Source organism: Melanotaenia boesemani, chromosome 21 (genome assembly GCF_017639745.1).
Source record: "Melanotaenia boesemani isolate fMelBoe1 chromosome 21, fMelBoe1.pri, whole genome shotgun sequence".
Taxonomy (NCBI): Eukaryota; Metazoa; Chordata; class Actinopteri; order Atheriniformes; family Melanotaeniidae; genus Melanotaenia; species Melanotaenia boesemani.
The window spans coordinates 15,704,012-15,727,331 of NC_055702.1; the positions used below are offsets into that span (position 1 = coordinate 15,704,012).

Genomic DNA, 23,320 nt, shown 5'->3' on the forward strand with positions numbered 1-23,320 from the left:
ATTTTTGTTGAAGAATAAAAATGAAACAAGCAAAAAGGTTTAATGGAGAGAAAAATAAAAACAAATGAAATGGTTGTCCTTCATTTAGGAAGAGTCCGTAATGAGGACATTTGGAAAAATACTTTACTGCATAATTAGTTTACAACATAATTTTCCTGTAAACAGGGAAGCTGGAGCCTGACCCAGCAATTTGCAGGCGAGAGGCAGGGCCCACCCTGGACAGGTCGCCAGTCCATCACAGGGCCGACATAGAGAGACAACCAACCATTCACGCTCACACTCACTGCTAAGCCAAATTCAGAGTAACCCATTAATCTAACATGCATGGACGGTGGGAGGCAGCCGGAGTACCTGGAGAGATCCACGCATACATTGGGAAAACATGCAAACTCCGCACAGAAAGGCCACTGTTTCAACCTCCCCTAGCTGAAGGTCTCTTATCAGGTCATGGAAAAATGTAGTTCTGGGTCTTGTCGGTATGGCAGATCAGGACAGGTAAAGCTGCTGCCTCCACTGAACGTAAATTCGACAAAGACTATCATCAGATTTATTGTAAGAACTGTTAAAAGACTAATAACTAATAACTTTGTAGTATATTCTGGCACACGTCATAAAGAACAACAGAATTGGTTATCATAGCTATGCAGATGACACACTGATATATATTACAATGTCACTAGGAGACAGAGACCCCATACAGGCTCTTGGTAAATGCAGTGAGGTGATTAATGACTGGATGTGTCTGAACTACTCTCAAAAACAAAACTGAGGTGATTGTCTTTGGAGCTAAAGGTCACCACAGAGCTTCAGTCTATACACCTAAAAACCAACAACCAGGCCAGAAATCTGGGTGTACTGATGGACTCAGACCTTTACTTTGAGAAACACATTAAGTGAATCACAAAGTCAGCCTACTATCACATTAAGAACATATCATGGGTAAAAGATCTGATGTCTCAACAAGACCTGGAAAAACTAGTCCATTCTCTCATCTTTAGTCGCCTTGATTATTGTGTTTTGACAGGTTCTACCTAAAAAATCAATTAGACATCTACAGCTTATTCAGAATTCTGCTGCTGGAGTCTTCACTAAGACCAAGAAAGTAGACCACATCAGTCCAGCTCTGAAGTCTGTACACTGGCTGCCTCTTTGTCAGAGAATAGACTTTAAAGTTCTGCTGCTGGTCTATAAAGCTCTGAATGGTTTAGGACCAAAATACATCAGTAACCTCTTGGCCCAGTATGAACCTATTAGAACCCTGAGAACCCAGCTGCATTCAGCTTACATGCTCCACATGTCTGGAACAAACTCCCAGAAAGCCTCAGGTCAGCTGAAACACCCAGTTTATTTAAATCCAGGTTAAAGACCCACCTGGTCTCTGCTGCATTACAATAATTTTTATTAAGATATCCAAATCTGCATCTGGTAGCTTTAAGCTGGAATCTTTAAACTTGATAATGTTTTAATACTGTTTTTATCCACATTGGAACTTTATTTCTTGCATCTTATCTATTTTATTTGAACATTTTCTTTCTGTTTTTATTTAATTAATTTTATTTATTTTAATCTTTGTTTTTCTAATACACCTTTACTGCTTTCTACACCCTGCTGTAATTTTTTATGTAAAACACTTTGAATTGTCTTGTACATGAAATGTGCTATACAAATAAATTTGCCTTGTCTTGCCTTGACTATATTCCTGGAAGACTTGGCCAAGCAGTGCCATCCATAGCATAGGCTACCTAAGGTTATTATTGCTATAATTATTGTTATTAATATTTCAATCATTGTGAATATTTAATAACAACATTGTCCTTAATGTCGTTGCTATTTAATAATTATTTATAATTATTATTTATACTTAGACTCACTCAACACAGATATAGCACTAGAAATTTGCAAGATTCTGTTTTGAATTGTATTTCCTTCTTTTTTAATCACAGACACAGTGCACTCGTCATGCTGCTGTAGACGCTATGGAAGTATTGTAGAGCAGCCTCATGTTTTAATGATACAGAATCACAGCTGGATGATGTTGTTTAACACATTAAGTTTTAATCTGTTTGCTACATGTTTTGCTTGGAATCTGGACATGTAAATCTCCATCTGTCCAGATTCAATGAGAAAGTACTTGCTTGACCTCTAGAAGCTGCTTAGACAGAGAAGCCTTCACTCATATCTTCACCACTCATTGAAAAATGTAAGTTAATGTAATGTTAACCAGTTATTTGTGGTCTCTGATATCAAAAACTAAAATCTATAGGGCACCAACGTGTTTGGGGAGAAATGGGGCGGCACTTTGCTCACTGTGCTCTGGTTAACCCTTAGTCCTGGCATAGCATACACAAACAGTATTTGGACTGAATGATAAGTATCTTTTACTAAATTGTCTCTTCCTCCACTGTTTCACAGGCTGGCAATAACTGCAATGTTTTAATTTTAGACTAAATATTCCATAATCCTTTACTTTTTTTTTTTGGAGCTTTCTGCTTTCTGCTCTGCTGGTTCAGCTTCCGGCCACTTCAGTTTGGAGTCTTCACTGTGTCACTTCAGTTTTGCCACCGCTTTGGGGAGGACTACCGCTGTTTTGGCTCTGTGAAGCTTTCTGCTCAGCCGGTTCAGCCTCCAATCCGGTCGCTTCAGTTTGGACGTGGGGTTGATTTGATTGCCAAGTCTATAGACTACCTGGCCAAGCAGGCTTGTGTGGTTCTAACAAGTTTTAGGGTTTGGTATTAATTTAGCTGCTTACTTGGATGCATTATTTTGTATTAATTTGTTTATTTTAGTTTCATTTTTGTATATTAATTTGTTTGTTGCATTTCCTAAGTTTCCTAATTTGGCATGCTATTTGGTCCTAAATGTGTTGCCCTGAAGTTAGGGTTTAATTGAATTCCCCCCCCCCTTTTCTTTTTGTCTGGTGCGGTGGGCCCAGGGCTGCAGTCCAATCCTTGGTGGTAGTTCACGACTCCCCCTCCTAACTGTGTGTGATTGTGTGTGAGTGTTAACACGGGTGATGACTTCTTTCCCCTCTTTAGTGGTTGGACCTGCTGCATGGTAAGCCCACGCCCTGACGTGGTTTCCCTCCTCCACCTCAGGGCACTCATTTCTGGACGTGCGTGTTTTATGATCTGTTTAAGTATTATTGTTTCGTTTGAATGAAAATATTTTTTTTTTATATGATAACACCTCTCTGCCTCGTGGTATGTTAAGAATCTGTCTGTAAGGTGGACTGGGTTGTACTGTAGTGTGAGGTCCCTTGGTGGCGCAGTTGGTTGCCTCCTCAGGCTGTGCACCCCCCTCTCCGGTCCCATTAAATTCTGGTGCTGCAAGTAGGGTACCACTTTAAGGGGTGCAGAGATGGGTTTTTGTATTGTTTTTTTATTTCTTTCTTACTTTCAGTAGGTCTTGGTTTTGTATGTTCTGCAGGTGCATGGTCAGAGCCGAAACAGCAGTTTTCGTTTTAGGGATCTAAATTATTTTTTGTTTTTTTTGTGAATCTTTGTTTACAGTTCCCCCGCTGCTAGCATGGAGGATGATATACAACAGCTCAAGAAGCTGGTGTTGCAGCTTAAGGCAGATAATGAGTGACTTCGTCTGGAGCGGGCTTCTTCCGTGGATGGCTCAGGTGGGGCAGCTTCCACTTCTTCTGCCTCAGCTGACCAAGTCCCATCTGCAGGGGTTGCTTCTGCTGTCACCGAGCGATTGGTCATTATACCGAGAAACCGTAAGTGCCCCATGTTTAATCTATCGGCGCTTTGTTGAGGACTTTGACCAGCTGGCAAGTCCTCTGCATCAGTTGGTTGCTTAGCTAGGGAGCAGTAAGGCCAAGAAGAGGCCAGGTCAGGCTCTGGGTGCTGCATGTGTAGCAGGACACACGTGTTATTGATTGCCATATGTGTTGGTCAGCCAATTACTGGAGGGGACGACCATATAAAAGGCAAGCAGGGCATACAGGCTGCCTCAGGCTTGCCGGTGGCTGGGGTTACGTCATTTCCTGGTATCCTGAACTTCCCTTCCTGGATGGTGCAGGTAGGCTAGCAGCCATTGCTGCAAACTGTTTGTTTGTCCGTCTAGTGCTGCTCACTCTGGTTATTGTTTCAGAGACTCATGTGGGTATTGCTGCAGGCTGTGCACTCCTTATCCTTTAGGTTGATGCTGCATAATGCATAACCTGCTGTAGATTTCTTTACCTCACATGCAGCCCTGGATTGTAGGTTATACACGGCGGTGTGACAACACGCTGCAGAGGAAGAGGGCCGGTCGGAGAATGCTCCGTTCAATCCTGGATCACCCAATTGGGCTGTAGAGTGGCCATGCAGCGCCAGATCATTTCTGTTGGGGACCGCTGCTTCTTTGATGGAACTGTTGACTACTCTATGGACACTGATGCAGTCACCGACCACTTAGCATGACATCAGCCGATTTAGTGTGCTAGTGTGCCTGTTTTATAGTGGAGGCAGTTCTTTTGGTTATCCTTTTCCCAAGCTTTTAGTGACTTTATTAGGAGTATTTTATAATTCTGTTTTCTTTCTTTTATCAGGTGCTGAGCCTTTGGTGGTGGATTGGTGTCTCTAGTGGTGTTGGTGGTGCCCCCTCTGTGTGTCGTGTGGATTTAAGTTGGTTTTGTTTGTTTAACCTCACTTGTGGTGTTCCTGGGACCCCCTTCTTTTTGTTTTGTCTGGGCCCTCCCCAACCAAGTAGGTCTCAGCCCTTATTTACTCTCTTGGTCTTATTGGTTAGTTTAATTGTTATCTTTTGTTTAATAAATTCATTTGTTTATTGGAACTGCTGTCTCTGCCTCGTGCATATTGAACCTGGGTGCCTGGTGGTAAGTTCACCACCTTGGTGTATTTCCCCGGGTGAAAGTCCCGGGGTGGCGCTGTCTGACCCTTGCAAGACCAGCTCGCCACACATGGACACCCCAGTGTGAGGAGAGCTTTGAGGTCTTGAGGTTAAAGTTGGTCTCAGCCCCCGTGCTAACCTATGCAGACTTCTCGCTCCCCTTCATTTTGGAGATTGATACCAGCCATAGCAGTCTTGGGGCCGTCGTCTCTCTAGAGACCAACAATGGGGTGAGAACGGTGGTTTTCAAGTACGCTGCTTCTGGAACCGAATAAATGCCATAACCACCTGGTGGAGGAAAAGGCGGTTCTCTTCCGTCGAGTTTTTCGCCCACACAGGAGGGAAGAGGTTCTCCAGTTAGTCTTGCCTGCAGCTCTCAAGCAGGAGAGGTTACATCTGCTCCACCAGGAACATGGTCACCAAGGCGTCGAGCGTACAAATGATCTGGTTCGCCAGTGTTGTTATTGGCCAGGAATGTCTTCAGACATAAAACAGTGGGTCTTAGGATGTGAACATTGTCAGGTGGCTCAGGACTCTGAGCATGGATCCCATAGTTTTATGGGCCATTTGCTGGCCTCGCGACCCAATGAGATCCTGGCCATGGATTCGACACTGATGGAGCCTTCCAGTACTGGATATGAGAATGTCCTGGTCATGACCGACGTGTTCAGTAAGTTCACAGTGGCGGTCCCTACACAAGATCAACGGGCTTCCACTGTGGCCCAGGTATTGATACATGAATTTAGATGGTTGAATTTATAGGTTTCGCATTACAAGCCACCTTCACTCAGACCAAGGGAGGAGCTTTGAAAGTTCACTGATTAACCAGCTCTGCCTCCTGTATGAGGTTGTGAAGTCCTGTACTACTCCTTACAACCCTGCCGATAATGGTCAGTGCCAGTGGTTCAGTCGAACGCTTTACAATGTCCTTCGCACTCTTCCATCATCACAGAAACGGGACCGGACTTCCTGCTTGCCCCAAGTACTTTTTTGTTACAACATGACCCTTCACCAGGGCACCGGTGAGTCCCCCTTTTACCTTATGTTTGAACAGGAGCCTAGGCTCCCAGCTGACTTCCTTCTGGGTCGGGTACCAGACCCAGTCCCAGGTGAGGTACAAAACTGGGTGGCTGAACACCAAGCCAGACTTAGAGTTGCTTTTGAGGGAGCCTGTGGGTGGTTGTTGGTGGCTGCGGAAAAACGAAAGGAGCAGCATTACCAATGAGTGCGAGATGCACCCCTTTTAGAGGGCCAGCGGGTGTACTTGAGAGACCACAGTGGAAGAGGACACCAGAAAATCTGAGATCTCTGGAGTTCAGTGGTCTATCAGGTTGTGAGAGCTCCAAATGGTGAAGGCGCTTTCTATGCTGTTGCGCCTGTGCATGTTCTGCATAATGTCTGGAACTTACTTGGATGCATTATTTTGTATTAATTTGTTTATTTTGGTTGCATTATTGTGTATTATTTGTTTGCTGCATGTTTCCTAATTTGGCATGTTATTTGGTCCTAAATGTGTTGCCCTGAAGTTAGGGTTTAATTGATTTTCCCTTTTTTTTGTCAGGTGCGGTGGGCCCAGGGCTGCAGTCCAATCCTTGGTGGTGGTTCACAGCTCCCCCTCTTTGCTGTGTGTGTTTGTGTATGTGTTAACACGGGTGACGACGTCTTTCCCTTTTTAGTGGTTGGACCTGCCGCATGGTAAACCCACGCCCTGACGTGGTTTCCCTCCTCCACCTCAGGGCACCCATTTCTGGACGTGTGTTTTATGATCTGTTTAAGTATTATTGTTTTGTTTGAATGAAAATAATTTTCATATGATAACACCTCTCTGCCTCGTGGTACGTTAAGAATCTATCTGTAAGGTGGATGGGGTTGTGCTGTAGCGTGAGGTCCCTCGGTGCTGCAGTTGGTTGCCTCCTCAGGCTGTGCACCGCCCTCTCCGGTCCCATTACATTCGTATGGTAAATCAACAACAACAGAAAAACTATCCAAAAAGTGGAATTGTTGCTCATACTGAGAGGTTGAAATCGTTCCTGTCAGTTGGTTAAGCATGAATCACCCTTGGAGCATCAGCTTAACAAAAGAGGATTCATCAACATTTATTAAAATTATTCTTTGGAAAGTTCTTTGCTTCTCAGCTTTAATTTTTTTATACTAAACTTTTTGAAAAAGTTTAGAGGATGGTGTAAATCTTGAACACTTCTGTTAAAAAAAAAAACAAAAAAAAAACGTGCTTGCATTGGAACTCTGCCCCTCCTTAGTTAGACCCAACACTACTTAAGCAACGCGAGTTCTGCAATCTGCTTTCAGCATTTTCTTCTTGAAACTAGCTGAAAGGAGTTCCCGCTCACATTTTACAGGTAAGTTTCTTTGATATCAGAGGATACATCACCGTTTTGGCTATTTTCCATGAGAGTTACACAATGGATAAGATCATCACAGCTACACTTTTATTTTCAGGTAAGTAAATATTTTGGCAACTGTTGGTTACATATTTGCAATTTGCCAGAAACAAAACCACATCCATAATGAATGAAAATTAGAAACAGTAAGAATAGCAGCTTTTAATGTTCAATTTTATAGAGATTACTGCTTGTTATTCTTTAGACACGTCCTATCTATCCCCTGCTGATCCTGCAGTGACCCTAGATCTATAATCTGCCACTGGTGAACTAGTGCACTTCATTATAAAATAAGGAGACAACAATTAACTTTAATACAGAAAAATGTAAGGTAATAAGGAAGAGGTGAATCTTTTTGTCACTCTTTATAAACCTCTAAAGACCACATATCGAAACTTAGGGTGGGCCGCTAAGAAAACAAAAAGCAGAAGTTGAGGGTTTCGTTCTCCAGAAACCATTATGAAATATGACAATAATCATTACACTTCAAATGATAACTGCTTCAATATAGCAACAAAATCAATATTTTTTGATGTTTAGCTGATGTCAGCAGGCAAAAGGTTAATGCTAAAGGTCTCTAATGATGAGATAAAATTCTCATATAATAATGACTATAATTATATTTTGTTTGTGAACATAAAATCCCCATGTGTTTGCAAATCTCAGTATTGTTTCAGTTCCATTTTTTGTGCCTTTTAATTATTTAATTAGTTTTATTTTTACTTTGAAGAACATCAGGAAATATACCAGAATTTTAAAAATTTGGATTCATCAGGAATGTCAGAGAAACTACTTCAAAACTGAACCTACAGGATGTTTTTATTATAATCGCTTTGAACTGCTGTGCCCTGAATTTAGGAAGTTGTGGCTATATTGTTTCCTAGCAGAATTTTCATTAGTGGTAGAATTCTTTTTACATTTGTAAAATTACAAATATACAATTTTAACAATGTAATTCAAAACAGTTACATCGTGACTTTAAATTAGATAAATTGTGTGGATATTTTTCTTCATTCTTCAGTGTTAAAAGCTGCAGTTTGTTTCAACATTGACCCTCTGGCTTGGAAGTCCCTGAAGAATCCTGCTGCAGGTTTTGGCTACCAGGTGGTGCAAAGACGATCAGAGTGAGTCAGAGGATACAATATAGTCTGTTACAGCTGCCATGTCTGTTTGCAATTTTTTCTCCTAACTTGCAACTCTCTAATATACACACTTCAGTGTAAGAAGATAATCTAGCTTTCTAACAGAAAAAATGTCTCAGTCCTCAAATGTTTGTCTTTTTTTTATTACCCTAGTTTTCTCATCAGTGCACCTTTGGAACAGTTTTCAGCAAATCTAAGGGGTCAGATATTCAGGTGCACCACTGAAAGATGCCAAAGTCTGCAGGTTCCAGGTAGGAAACCATTCATTTAGAAAAGTAGACAGAATAACCTTTTAATAACATTTTGAATGGCATTTTTCCACCAAGGGGGACATATTTATACAAATCTGACTCAGGTGGGGCTGAAGTATATACTTACTGTTGTTTACATTTTACCTTTCTTTCTTTCTTTCTTTCTTACTTTCTTACTTTCTTTCTTTCTTTCTTTCTTTCTTTCTTTCTTTCTTACTTTCTTACTTTCTTTCTTTCTTTCTCCACAGTTCCAGAGTTTGCAGTCAACATGTCTCTTGGTTTGACGATGGCAAGTGATCCTGACACAGAGAACACTCTAGTGAGTCTGGTGATAAAAATCCTCTGAAATATTTTTTCTTGCAATTTGAAACAGTGTTGTTAAAAGATACTGAAAATAGTTGAGCTGTCAATAAAATGTGGCTTTGTAATCTTTTTCCAGGCATGTGGTCCAACCATTCCTAAAGACTGCAAAAGTATCACCATGTACAGTGGTGTTTGTATTCAGATCGACAAATCTAATAAGTTTGGATCATCTGTCCCATCCTCCATTGAAGGTAAATACAATGGCATTGTATGTATGGGAAGCGGGAAGTAATTGTCACTCCAATATCTTCTGACTGTTCTGGCAAAAATACTACATTAACCCACCATTCTCAGAAAATGGTTTTCAGTTGTTCACATCACAGATACGACCAAATCCTTTTTTAATTTAGGAGCTGAATCTCTATGTATGTATGTATGTATGTATGTATCCATCCATCCATCCATCCCTCCATCCATCTCTCTCTAGAGAGAGAGAGAGAGACATCAAACTTATGCAGACCTTACTTACCAACCTTAAGGGTGCATTCATACCTGCCCTTTTGATTAAAATCCTGCTTCATATGCTTCAAAAGTCCACTAGGTTTGTGGAGGTGTGAAAGCACAAAATAAACTCTGAACTGAACTCAGATTAAAGAAGGGAACTTGGTCAACCTACAAACACAGATCTTGGTCTGTTTCAAGTAAACCAAATACAGGAAGCAAACTATAAAGCAAAGGTTACTATGGGTTCAAAGCGGAGCGTTGTGGGTAAACACAACCAAAACATATGCATGTTTAGGATGATAGGTGGCTCTGGTATCAAGAAATGGCTCATGGTCAGATGTGGAAGCAAGCAGTTAAAATTCTGAAAGAAATATGGTCAACCAAAGCTTTTTTCCCCAATCGGGAGCATTACCTTGCAGCTCCACTGAAAGAGTTTAAATTATTTTAAAAAGACAATTCAGCTTGGTGGTATTAGCTATTGCACCTTGTTTGTGGGTAAGAATACAGCCGAATACAAGGACAAGCTTACTTAATAGGAAACTGTGCTTACTTCTGTTCAGACATGGATCTGTCTCTTCTTTATAACAGATTGCAGATCCCAAGCTGACATTGCATTTCTGTTAGATGGCTCAAGCAGTGTATATAAAGACGACTTTGTGACTATGAAGACTTTTGTGACAAAACTGATCGAGTCACTGCTGGGAAAAGATACACAAGTAAGCTCATGTTCATGTTTTTCCCATTCTGAATAACTGAAATAACACACACACACACAAAGAGAAAAGGTCCTGCAGTCCATTAATATGATCCTTTGTTTTTAATAGACAAGGTCCTTTCTATCAGATATAATTCTAACTATAATATTTCTTTTGGATATTTTGATAGACAGAAAAACTGAAATCTTCCTTCATGGTATGAAAGTGAGAGCCCATAAAGGACTTATGTCTGACCAAACTACAGAACAAAACAATATTATTTTCTTGAGAGAATTTATAAATGTAACATAAATAAATGTAACAGTCACCATTTATTCAACAACAATAAAAGTTAAATAAGCATATGTGAAAATGTGAAAAGTTAAGAGTCTTTTACATATGTCCAATGCTTTTTGTGAATTTATTTTCTGATTTTACTGGATATTGTCATTTTTAAATATACATATTTTTTCTTTTTCATATGTTTACTTTTGCAGTTTGCCATTGCCCAGTTCTCCACATACCCCACCATCCATTACAACTTTAATGAATTCGATGCTAAGAAATGGCGAGCTCAAATTGAAAATATAATGCAGCTTCAAGGATCAACTTACACGGCTGAAGCAATTACAGCTGTTGTGTAAGTGCTTTTGTCATTCTGGTTTGCAAATGTATAACATAATTTAATGCTGTAAAAATGTGTAGAGAGGAAGTTAATAATGGTTTGTTCAAATGTGCAAGAGTAGACAAATTGGCAAGTGTGTCAGATGACTGTACAAAATAATAATATAACAGGATGCAGAACCAAAAGTTATCAGATGTGCAAAAACAGCAGTTTACATGTCTTGTCTGTCCACGCCCTTCCCTGTTCTCCTGGGGTGAGCTACTGAGCAGTACGATGACATGTGTCAGGAGTTATTAGAATAACTAGTGTGGCATTTCATCAGTTAAGTTTGAGTTGGTGTTAGTGGTGTGCGGATAAAGAAACTATAATATTAAGATCTTCTCTAAATTAATCCCCCATTGGTAGGAACTACTTTTTCTGCCGGCCAAAGTCATGTGTGAAATAAGGTGCAGCGTCATGCCGATCACTCACTCAGTACTCATTCAGTCTGGTGTGAAACTAAACAGCAACTGTGCTGTATAATGTGTGTGGGAAGACAAAGCGGTGTTGTAGCAACACTTACTTACACCTTAAACGAGTCAATCATAATACAGTATATAATTAAATTATAATAAGGAAGAGGAGGGGACAGGGTTAGGGACTGCAAGGGTGAGACAGACGCCAGTTTTGGAGTCCTTTGATGCTGCAGGCAGGTACCAACCACTGCTCAGGTATGGAGGGAGAAAATGTGGGGCTGTATAGCACTAATGCTCAGTTTTGATAAAGCGATTTACATTTGTCTGCTAGGTTGAGGTTTTTGTGTTGATGTTACAACAACAATAGTTCCCCTCGTTCTTGAAATTATTGTACCATGTTTAGTTATGTATATTATTAAAAGTGATTATGAAATAAGTAAATGCTACAATAAATAGATGTATGAGCTTACATCAATTTAACAGCCTAGATTAAAAATAAAATATGGCTGAAATAATTTAATAGATAGAATAGCTAGACAACACCATTAACTGAATATTTTAGTGTTGACAAACATATGAAATAATTGTGGCATTTATATATTTATTTATTCATTTTACTGGTTAATTCCCCTCAGTTTACCCTGCTTTGAAAGTGATGTTCCAGTATTAAGTTTGTATTAATTGTTGGTATCGGATCGGTATCCCTGATATTGGCATGAATTATACTTGGTATCAGAGCAAAAAGAAAATCAGTGGTATTGCACATCACTAGCCTGTATATTTAGAAATGTCAAAAGACAAACTATTTAATAATATGGATTGTATTTGGTCAGATTTGTCTAAGTTTTTCATCAGTTAATATGTCAAAGTTATGTAGAAACCTTTAAGACAAAATAATACTGAGCATTTGTATGGATGGACTGTGATGACCTCACAACTACAGTATAAGGCCACCAGTTCGAGCCTTGGCTGGGGAGGGGTTTAAACAGTGGTCTTTCTGTGTGGAGTTTCCATGTTACCCCCGTTAATGTGTGAGTTTTCTCCAACTACTACTGCTTCCCCCCAACGTCCAAAAACGTGCATGTTAGGTTACCTGCTTAGTCTAAATTCTCTCTAGAAGTGAGTGTGAGTGTGAATGTTTTGTCTCTCTATGTTGACCCTGTAATGGACTGGTGACCTGTCCAGGGTGAACCCTGCCTCTTACATACTAACTGGTTGGGCTCCAGCATCCCTTTAACCCCAATTAGAATAAGCAGTATAAAAAAAAAATAATACATTTGTATGGATAAAAACCACTTAAATTAAGTCAAAATCTTAATGGTGTAAATGTGCCACTGTGCAAGAACATTTATTGAATGTTAAAATTATTTTTCAGGAACAATGTCTTCTCAACATCTGGAGGTTCCAGGTCAAAGGTGAAGAAAATTTTGGTGGTCATAACAGATGGAGCATCTTATGACCATGAAGACTTACAAGAGGCTATACAAAAAGCTGAATCTAAAAGTATTGTTCGATTTGCTATTGGGGTAAGTTGTAAAAAAACAAAAACATGCATTTGGATCATAACATTTATTGCCTTTTATTAACATTACTTTAAAATATTCTGCTGGCTTTAAATTTAATCCCTGAAGAACATCTTAAATATTTCTTTTAAATCCATAGGTTGGGGAGGCATCTACAAATCCTACAGCATTAAATGAACTGAGGATCATTGCATCTAAACCTGAAGAAAACCATGTTTTTGAAGTGGAGACCTTTAATGCACTTGAGAAGATTCGACAGAATTTGCAAGAGAAAATCTTTTCTATTGAAGGTAAACGTGTTATCTTACTTAGCTTATCATACAGTTGTTAAATTTTCAGCTGTTGTATTTGGTCTGCTTGCAAAAAGAGAATAATGAATATTTTTTTTATATTATGTATCATAATTTAAGATGAAAAACAAGCACGTATTACTCTGAGCCATGACTTTTTAAATCTATATAATGTTTTAGTGTAGAAAGGACTTTTAAGTAATAGTGCTGTAAGTTTTGATAAACTCATAAACTCACTGTGTAAAAGCCTAAAATCAGTTTACATGCAACGTATAGCATCATGCATCATTAAATAAGCTTTTTTTGTTTGTTTGTTTTTATTTTATAGGATCACAAACAGGTGGAGAGTCACTGACACTGGAAATGTCTCAAGAGGGATTCAGAGCAGCTTGCGTGCCTGGGGTAAAATCACTGGATATTACCTGAATAACATAGTCTTACAAAGTTAAAGAAAGAATGTAAATTAATAAAAGATTTAGACTTTTATTTTGTCAAAAGCATTTCTGTCAAACCTGCAGGGAATCCAAATGGCTGTTGTTGGTGCTAATCAGTGGAGGGGAGGCTATAATCAATACAGAGGAAACACACTAACAGGGTCATATGAGCCCATGGCTATGGAGCCTGACAGTTATCTAGGTCTGAAGTAATTACACTTAAACAAAACAACATTTGAACGTGCATGTAAATACTCTACAGCTCTCTTACTAAATCTGCAGTAGGAGAGCTAAAAAAATCTTCAAAACTTTGTCTGCACTGGCAGATATTCGCCAATGCCTTTAACGACATCATTAAATTGTAGGTTACTCCATGGCTGTGGCTACAACTGCAGATGGACAACTGACCATCATTGGTGCTCCAAGATATCAACACAGAGGAGTTGTGATGGTGGTTTCCAGAGACAAAGACAAACAAAAACTTGAGCCAAATCAACATGAGGTGAGAATTTACCACTAAGATGGTGCTGAAAGAATTAAAACACATTATGATATTTATTTTATAAAATGATTTCTTTCACAGATCCAGATTGGTGAATATTTTGGGGCAGAGGTTTGTACCATGGATTTGAATCTTGACAGCTACACTGATCTAATCATCATATCTGCTCCGATGTACAAGGACTCTGATCGAGAGGGACGAGTTTATGTTTGCACATTGACCCACTTGGTAATTAGCAGCTTCATCTAGAGACATTCAGTCAATTTACTTGTTATATATTCTTCTTTTTAAATAAGCTGAAACTCTCCCTCTTCCTGACATGTTCACCAGAATGTCGAGTGCCAGTTTGAGTCTCCATTAGTACTAAAAGGGGCTGCTGACAGAGGAAGGTTTGGGTCTTCTCTCGCTGTTCTGCCTGATCTAAACAAAGATGGATTTAGTGATTTGGCAGTTGGAGCACCTTTGGAGAACGATGGTCAAGGCAGCATCTACATATTCCATGCTGAAGGAGGCCAAAGAATCAATCCTGCCTACTCACAGGTGAGCAAGTGTAAAAGTTAATAAAAAGCTGATAATAATTTCTTCCATTTTCTACTTTTATTAATTAAATAATCTACTGTCGCACAGAGAATTGCTGCCTCTGAGGTTCAGTCAGGACTAAAGTTCTTTGGCATGTCGATCAGTCAGTGGAGTTTCGATCAGAGTGGTGATGGTCTGCCTGACTTAGCGGTGGGTTCAAAGGGCACAGTTGTCTTACTGAGGTGAGTCATAGGTAGTATGGCCTTGCATAATCTGTGCCAGTTTTACTTCTTTTCTCAAATTATGTTTATATCAGTGAAGCTTTGTGTGAAATTACTAGTTGTCAGTTATACTTCTGATAAATGCTCACAAAGCCAAAAGATGTTTACTTGTCTTGTAATACTCACTGCTGGGTTGACATTGTCTTATAATGATATCCTTTCTAGATCAAGGCCTATAGTGATGGTGGAAACAACTGTGTCCTTCAACCCAAATGAAATCCCAACTCAGAATGTGGACTGTTCAAATCCCCTGGAGAACAAAGCTGAAATCTGCTTTATTATGAGCAGACACTCTGAAGTGAACACAGGTTCTTCCGTAGCCTAATTTCTTCATTCATTGACAAGCTTGTGTAAGTCTTGTATTTTTGTGCATTCCTGTATGAGAGAAATTCTTGTATCTTTCAGCTCAAGCACAGATTAATTACACTTTTACGCTGGATGCTACCAGGAAGACCCCAAACAACCGAGCTTACATCAGAGAGAATCTACGAGAGGAAACTGGATCATTTGTTCTGGACTTTAAAAATCAAAAGTGCAGCAGTGTGAATTTTTTTATTGAGGTAGTGCCTAATAAGATGAAAACAAACTAATTAAAAAAAGATTTAAAATGGAAATATTCATCTTTTAAACTGAACCCAAACTTTTACTTATTATTTTATTCATTATTATTGTTTCCCTATTTTTGTTGCAGGCTTGTCCAGAAGATATTCACAATCCACTTATGAACGAGCTCAGATTCACCTTCGATGGTTTACCTTCTGACACAAATCTTAAACCAAGTCTCGCCCAGCAGGCTCAAACAACAACCTTTCATCCAGTGAGTAACCTTTAAACACATGTCATTAATTTTATATTATAGAAACAGCTTTCTCACCAGTACGTCTGACATGAAAGCAGTTAAAGATTTAAAAATTCCTGATGAATCATAAAACGTGAAAGTCTTTTATTAGCTTTTGTTTTAATGTGTGTAACATCTTGTTTTTCACAGCTGAGCTTTGAGAGCAACTGTGGTGCTGATGAGAAATGTGTTGATAATCTGAAAGTGGACTTCAACTTCACCGGGTGAGGATGAGTTAAAGTAAAACATTACATGTGTGCTTGGTAATATATTTCTCTACAAGTACAGAGTTTTCTTGCTTAACCCTTTAAACTCTTCTAGATCACCAGAGCCCCTAATTCTCAGTAATGGTAGTGTGTAGCTCTGTGGGGTAAATTGTGATTGATAGCTTACCTTTTAAGTGATCTCTGTAAGTTTACCAAGAATTTACAGTATATGCTGTCCAGGCAGTTAACAATCCAATCCAGTAAAATGCCATCTTTATTCAAAAATTCTATTTGGTTAATCCACAATGAGTAATCCATGCTTGCTACCATCTTGCTAAAACAGTTCTCATTTGAAATTGTAATGATGCAATTTCCTTTTAAACTTTAGACAAATTAGATATATTAACTTGATGGTAATATCCAATCAGGAGCAGCCAAAGATCAACAAGTGACAGGTATGTTATATGTCTAGTAAAAAAAAAAGACGGTTCTCAATGACTGGAAAAAAAAGCAAAAAAACTTTTTACGTATTGCAGCATCAGAAATGAGCTGAGTTGGATTTGGTTTTGTGATGATAATAGGTACAGTAAATAGCATAAATAACTGTAAATAGCAAAAGAAAAAAAGAAAAATAAAACAAACAAAGCTGTTGGGAAAAGTATAAATATGTAAATATGGTCTATTATTTGTTTGTGTCAATGTCAAAATGTTTTTTTTCCTGGAAGACAAGACTTGAGAGAAATGAGAAAAGGCTTGGTCACTGTTGATCTGTGTCATTTGTACAAATACCATTTGGTTTTCTGGCTGGCCTTTATGGTGCCATATATCTATTGATATAATCATTTTACATCATTTTAGCTTCATAATCTGACAACTGAGGCTGTCTTGATAATAATGCCTGTATGTTGACTGTTCTTAAAAAGGATTCTACATGCATTTTTGGGTGGCATGGCTCAGGGGGGATTGTCTTGTAGCCTGAGGGTTGCCGGTTCGATCCCCGGCCTGTCAACCCCATGTTGAGGTGTCCCTGAGCAAGACACCGAACCCCAAATTGCTCCTGATGGGTCGTGGTTAGCATCTTGCATGACAGCTTCCGCCATCAGTGTGTGAATGTGATGTGTAATGTAAAGCGCTTTGGGTATCATTCCAGGTACAGTAAAGCGCTACACAAATACAGACCATTTACCATTTTTCAAAACAAAGATTTGTGTATGCAAAAAATACATTAAACCTCTACTTGAGTTTTTTTAAATGGAAAGAATAAATTAAACTTAGCTTAATGCAACAGAAGATGCCCTATGGCCACGTTTGCCCCAGAACTATCACATCTCCCTGTTTGATGCTTCCTTATCATTGTTGCGACCCGATTCAGGGGCATGAGTGGGGCGCAACATAAAAGATAGTCGTGGAGAGTTGTTCGGGTAAGAACACAGCATTTTATTGTTAAAAGAATAAATAATGGGTAAAACAAGAAATCAAAACCTAGTCAAATGTTGGGGTTAGAGGAACTGCAAAAAGAAATAAACACATATTAAACCTAAAACCATACATATAGCCCGCCCAGTAAACCATACCAAACTTATACAAACAAAAAGGAGCGTCTAACTGGGCGAGAACTCAAGTACAAAAGGTGCAGTCCCAATAAACTAAACACAATCACAAACAGAAATCCTAATCTAGCCCAACATGACAAACAAATGTTTAACACCAAACGAATGAATAACTAAATGGTTAGCGAAATGGCAGAACACACATACACCAACAAAAAGCGTTGCTCAAACCGAAACTGAGCGTGACACAAAAGGTAAGCCCTATTCAACAGGACTATAATATCCCCGAGGGAAAACACAAACAGCTGGGGTTAACCCTGCTGTAAACACGAAATAGTCCATTTCACAAAAGGCTACCATTTCTACACAGCACACACAGAACAACAATGCCATCAGAACTCTGCCAAAGTGAGGGGAAGCTGTCTGTGCAGTCCAGCTTCTCCTTCCAGAACGATCCCTGCAGCAACCCTTTATTTCCTGGACTTCAGGAAGCTGTAAGGTGATAGGTTGGCCGTGGAGCCAATCAGCGAGAAGGAGATTGAGGTGCGTCTCATCCAGCCACTCCGAACAGAAGTCACTGCCAGGCAATTACCTGCAGGATGAGCTACAGCTGCCTGCAATGAACAGGGGCCATAACAATCATAATGATCATAAAGGTTTTGTCTCTTTCACCCACTGAACCGTTAACAGCAATGCAAACATTTCCTCTGTGTGTACTGAAAGACCATCATTAAGCTTTTCTCCAATTTTGATGAACGGGAAGCTTAAATAGTGAGGAACTAAACAACAAACAAGCAACAGGCGTGACAACATGACTGGATGCCAGGAACAGGAAGTAAATAGAATACAGAAAGGGACAGACTAATAGGAAGCAAGACAGAGGACTCAAACAATAAAAACCACAACCTAAACAGACTAGAAAAACTAAACCAAAAAACCTCAGACCTTGACATTATCACCTATATAAAAACAAAACAAACAAACAAAAGGAAAATTATATTGTGTCTCATTCAAAATTGAAAAAAATACTGCTTATTGATGTAGATGAAAATGTAAGAATGAAGAAAGTAATCCTAAATATTGAGTTTGGCCAAAGGTAATTCTTTCTATTTTTCTCTCTGAAAAGAGTTATATAATTAAGTTATAGGCTGGGTGTTAATTAGAGCACTGGCTTTTACTATCAGACATGAAACGATTAAAACCCTGAAAAGCTCTCTGTTCAACTTAAAAGCAGGATTTAGTATTATTTATATGTTCATATTATTATGATTTATTTGGATGATTATTATTACAAGAAGGTGAGTGGAAACAGTCAAAATGCTATATTACAAACTTAATGTAGTGAAATATGATCAAAATCAAGTAGCTTCTGTGTAAAATCACATCTTGTTGTAAGTGGGGTCAGATGATAGATATGTTAAGTCCCTACAAATTTCTCCTACTGTACCGTGTTGACTTGACTTGATGCCGTTTTTTCAACATTTGACAAACACAACAGGAGATTTTATCTTTTGGCTGTTAGTTTGGCAGCCATACATACATCACCCAGAGCCAGATGAGTGTTTTTTTTTAAGATGGTGATGATGGTAAACGATAAACCCAGGGATTACCAGCATATTAGCATTTCTATTGCTGCCAGCATTCATGAAGAAACAAAGCTTCTTTGTTTATGCATTAGTTTTGATTTTCTCTTTCATTCTTTTCTTTCTGATTAGAGACTTTTATGCTATTTCTCTTTCATTCATTAAACAAAGTTTATGGTCACCACTGTCTCCCTTCAACATGGCCCATGTTGCTGGGAAATAAGAAAAAGAGACAAACTTGCTGCACAAATCCGTGAATGGATTCCTCCTTACAGGTACCCCAACACCGACATTCAAGGATGTTTGCAAATCCAGGACATTCAGATTGGCTTTAGATGTATGATTTTTAACATGATGATGAGGGGAAACATTATACCTAGTAATTAGGAGCCTGTTAATACTAATAATAATGGATTAGATTTATTTCAAGGCACCCGACGTGCTTTACATTGTGTATCCATTATTCATCCCCTCCTCACTCATACTTGGTGATGGTAAGCTATGTGTGTAGCCACAGCTGCCCTGGGATAGGCTGATGGAAACGTGGCTGCCAATCCGCGCCTATGGCCTCTCCGACCATCACCGAACATTCATCCACATTCATTTACCATCACTGGTAAATGAATGTGGCAAGGACACAATGACAGATGACTGCGGGAATGGAAATTGAACCGCCAACCTTCCGGTCATTGGACAACCTGCTCTGAGCCACTGCCGCCCCTGTTAGCATTACTGTTGCTGCTTATGTGGAAACAATGCTGTTTGACATCAGTTATAATTTCATCTGTTCATTCTTGTTCATCTTCATAATCTCTCAGGTCCTCAGTGATTGCAGTTGGCACTGATGAGCTTTTGGATGTGATGGTCTCTGTGGAGAACAGGGAGGAAAACTCATACAACAGTCTTATTATTCTCACATACCCAGCTGGGCTCTCCTACAGGAAGTTTTTAGCTCTGCAGGTCAGACATCAGGATCAAGTGTGTTTTCTCTCTGATCAGCTGCTCTCCAAGTCACATCAGTGTTTTGTCTTTTAATACAGGGAAGAATTCAGTGCAGCTCTTTGGACAGTGAAGATGGAGTAACTCGAGGAAAGACAGACTGCACTATTGACAAACCAGTTTTCAAAAGCAACTCCAAGGTTGGTTTGTTGCACTGCTGCAGACTGTTGAGTCAGAAGAGGAGGCATCTGATCTCTGGTTTCTTTCATTTCCAGGCTGTCTTCATTGTCTCCTATGGGATTGGAGCCAATAGTCAACTTGACAGGAAGATCTTTGTCACTGCAAACGCCACCAGGTACAGTTCTTCAGCTGACGGTGCAGCAATTTGGAATATGAATATTTTCTATAAACATTTCCATCTTTATCTTTCAGTGGGAGTCAGGAGCACTCCCCTTCAAGTAAACTCTACAAGAGGAAAGAGATCGATGTGAAATACAGCATCTTTGTTTCAGTTGAAAGGTCTGTGTTTAATTGTTAAATCAAATTTAAAAGTGATGCTATTTTTTTTTAGAATAGAATAGAACAGAATAGAATATAAATACTTCCCTTTGGAGAGTCCTCAGGGAAATTTGGGTACCAGCAGCAATACAACACCAACAGTAAAGCAGGACAAGTACAAGACACAATATATACAGGTACAAAGCAAAATAGAGGCAACAAGGTGCAAGAAAAGCACAAATAGAATGCAATAAATAACAATAAGATAAGTTAAATAAAACAATATAATCAAGCATTGCACACAGTAGAGGTGGTACAGATTCCCAGTCTCCCAGTACAGATTCCCAGTACAGATTTTGCTCCAGTATCTAATGTTTACAATGTCTCTTTAGCTCCCTCAACTACTGCAGTTTCACATTTGGAACAAATAATTTGCAGAAACCAGTCCAACAATCAATCAAGGTGAAAGATTACTTCTTCCAGTAGTATCAGTACTATCTTCTAGTTTACTGCTATGTTTCAGACCTGATGCTTTATTACACTCTGAAACTTTTCTCTCTCACCTTCTCAGGTTACAAATAGCATCAGAGCATTTAATTTCACTGTGGTGATCAGGGTTCCTGTAAAGCTCGGTAACAAAGATATTTGGGTGGATTTGAGCAGTCTGCAGGTAAATATAGAGAAACCTTTAATTACTAACCTTAAAAAAGCCTTAAATGTTTCTTAGACATGGCAGTATGTGGTGAAATGAGGAGCAGTTCCAGTAAAGTGACATAAATCAACTTTATTGTCAGATTGCAGACTGTCAACGAGACAAAGATGAAGAACCTGTTGTCACTGATATTGTTGCTCAGATAAAGTTAAAGAAATTAGTGGTAAGTATGTTTTTATAATGTGCCTGTTTAAATGTATATGTTAATAAATGCACATTACTGTCCACTTCACTGCAGCTTTCTATGCATGTGTCCACCACAGGACTGCTCTGTAGCCAAGTGCAGAGTGTTTAGGTGCAGCCGGTTCATGGGAAGAAAGGAGAGTAAGACATATACAATCTCTGCCAACCTTAGTTCAGCATGGATAGAGCAGGTAAATATGAACTGGATGTGGTAAGTGCAACTGGTCCTGATTACAGAACCAGTAGGCAGCGCTCATGAAATTCAGCAAGAATAAAAATCTAAATAAATTATTCTTCCACTTGTTTTGTCTCAGATTGGACTTCCATCTGCCGAATTCCTCTTAACCAGTACAGCCAGTCTGGAGTACGACAGAGACCAGTACATCTTCTACTCAACAGCAACTAATAACAACCCACCTGTTCACAAAGTGATTATAAATTACTTGTTTTATATTAATATTTTTTAAACAGCTTGAATTAACCAGAACTCTGTCTCCTCACCTCCCAGATTGAGACAGAGGTAGAAGTGTTTCCTGTACCAGATTTCACCAAAGAGATTGTAGGAGGTTCTCTGGGAGGGTTGGCTTTTCTAGCTTTACTCGCTGCTGGTCTGTATAAGGTGAGACACTTGAAGTTTTTGTTTTATTTAGTTTTTTTTTTTATTATTATTTTGCAATTAAATTATGGCCAGGGATTACCACTTTGTGTGTTCTCTTCATTTGAAAATGCAATATGTAATAATTATTGATCTGGTTTATCTCCTTATATCTTTTTTGGTACCACATAAATATAATAAAATTTATTTATATAACTTATGTTTTTTTTTCTTTTAATAGGCTGGATTTTTTAAGAGCAAACACAATCAAATGCTCAATGAAGATGGAGCAACAAATGGGGCTGAAGGAAATGCTCTCACAGGAGAATAATAATAATAATAATAAAATAAATATTCTGTATTTTACAGACACCAGCTGTTTCCCACATCCATTTGTAACATAGTAATATGACCACAAAACAAAAGCCAATTTGGTTCCTAGGCAAAACTAGGAATATGAATAGTGCAATCAAGCTTTACAGATCACTGTTAATGTGTTGTTAAGTGCCCATCAGGTTCCAGCTCAGAAAAATCTGGATCACATTTATTTCTTTAAACTTAAAATTGCAATTACATCAAAATCTTGGTATGACCAATTTCATTTTCAGCTTGTTTTATGTTATTATTTAGAAAATCTTTTACATTGAAAGCTGCTTCCTAAATGTGAATTATTGTCCAGAGGAGTCTTGCTTGAACCTTGAATGTGAAAAGAATGTGAGTTGCTTTCTTCTGTAATAAATTGTAATATTTTATATTTAGCATATTTAGTATTTTTAATATGAATCAAATGTACATTTAGTTTAAGTTGCACTGGTATTTATTTTAAAAAATATTTAATTTTTGTTGAAGAATAAAAATTAAACAAGCAAAAAGGTTTAATGGAGAGAAAAATAAAAACAAATGAAATGGTTGTCCTTCATTTAGGAAGAGTCTTTAATGAGCACATTTGGAAAAATACTTTACTGCATAATTAGTTTACAACATAATTTTCCTGTAAACAGGGAAGCTGGAGCCTGACCCAATAATTTGCAGGCGAGAGGCAGGATCCACCCTGGACAGGTTGCCAGTTCATCACAGGGCCGACATAGAGAGACAAACAACCATTCACGCTCACACTCACTGCTAAGCCAAATTCAGAGTAACCTATTAATCTAACATGCATGGACGGTGGGAGGAAGCCGGAGTACCTGGAGAGATCCACGCATACATTGGGAAAACATGCAAACTCCGCACAGAAAGGCCACTGTTTCAACCTCCCCTAGCTGAAGGTCTCTTATCAGTTCATAGAAAAATGTAGTTCTGGGTCTTGTCGGTATGGCAGATCAGGACAGGTAAAGCTGCTGCCTCCACTGAACGTAAATTCGACAAAGACTATCATCAGATTTATTGTAAGAACTGTTAAAAGACTAATAACTAATAACTTTGTAGTATATTCTGGCACACGTCATAAA

General features: G+C 38.8%; 1 protein-coding gene across 1 annotated transcript; it reads left to right on the forward strand.

The window, feature by feature from the left end:
- Positions 1-7,247: 7,247 nt before the first annotated feature.
- On the forward strand, positions 7,248-22,209 carry LOC121632829 (integrin alpha-M-like). The gene is made up of 30 exons (XM_041974586.1): positions 7,248-7,299; positions 8,263-8,365; positions 8,537-8,634; positions 8,883-8,953; positions 9,074-9,188; positions 10,030-10,157; positions 10,634-10,776; positions 12,592-12,742; positions 12,879-13,029; positions 13,358-13,431; positions 13,548-13,665; positions 13,829-13,965; positions 14,047-14,193; positions 14,296-14,505; positions 14,593-14,726; positions 14,931-15,073; positions 15,171-15,325; positions 15,457-15,582; positions 15,754-15,827; positions 19,761-19,902; positions 19,983-20,081; positions 20,157-20,236; positions 20,314-20,400; positions 20,772-20,841; positions 20,951-21,049; positions 21,174-21,254; positions 21,355-21,465; positions 21,589-21,702; positions 21,783-21,893; positions 22,111-22,209. Exons 1-30 carry the CDS (start codon positions 7,263-7,265, stop codon positions 22,198-22,200), a joined length of 3,399 nt encoding a protein of 1,132 aa, XP_041830520.1. The 5' UTR covers positions 7,248-7,262; the 3' UTR covers positions 22,201-22,209.
- Positions 22,210-23,320: the final 1,111 nt, after the last annotated feature.

What these genes read in the sequence shown, in the direction of transcription:
- LOC121632829 (XM_041974586.1), top strand. Translation starts at nt 7,263, where the DNA reads ATGGATAAGATCATCACAGCTACACTTTTATTTTCAG. An exon ending in ACACTCTGAAGTGAACACAG is followed by an intron (nt 15,074 to 15,170) that starts GTTCTTCCGTAG and finishes TGTATCTTTCAG; the next exon opens with CTCAAGCACAGATTAATTAC. An exon ending in ACAACCCACCTGTTCACAAA is followed by an intron (nt 21,703 to 21,782) that starts GTGATTATAAAT and finishes CTCACCTCCCAG; the next exon opens with ATTGAGACAGAGGTAGAAGT.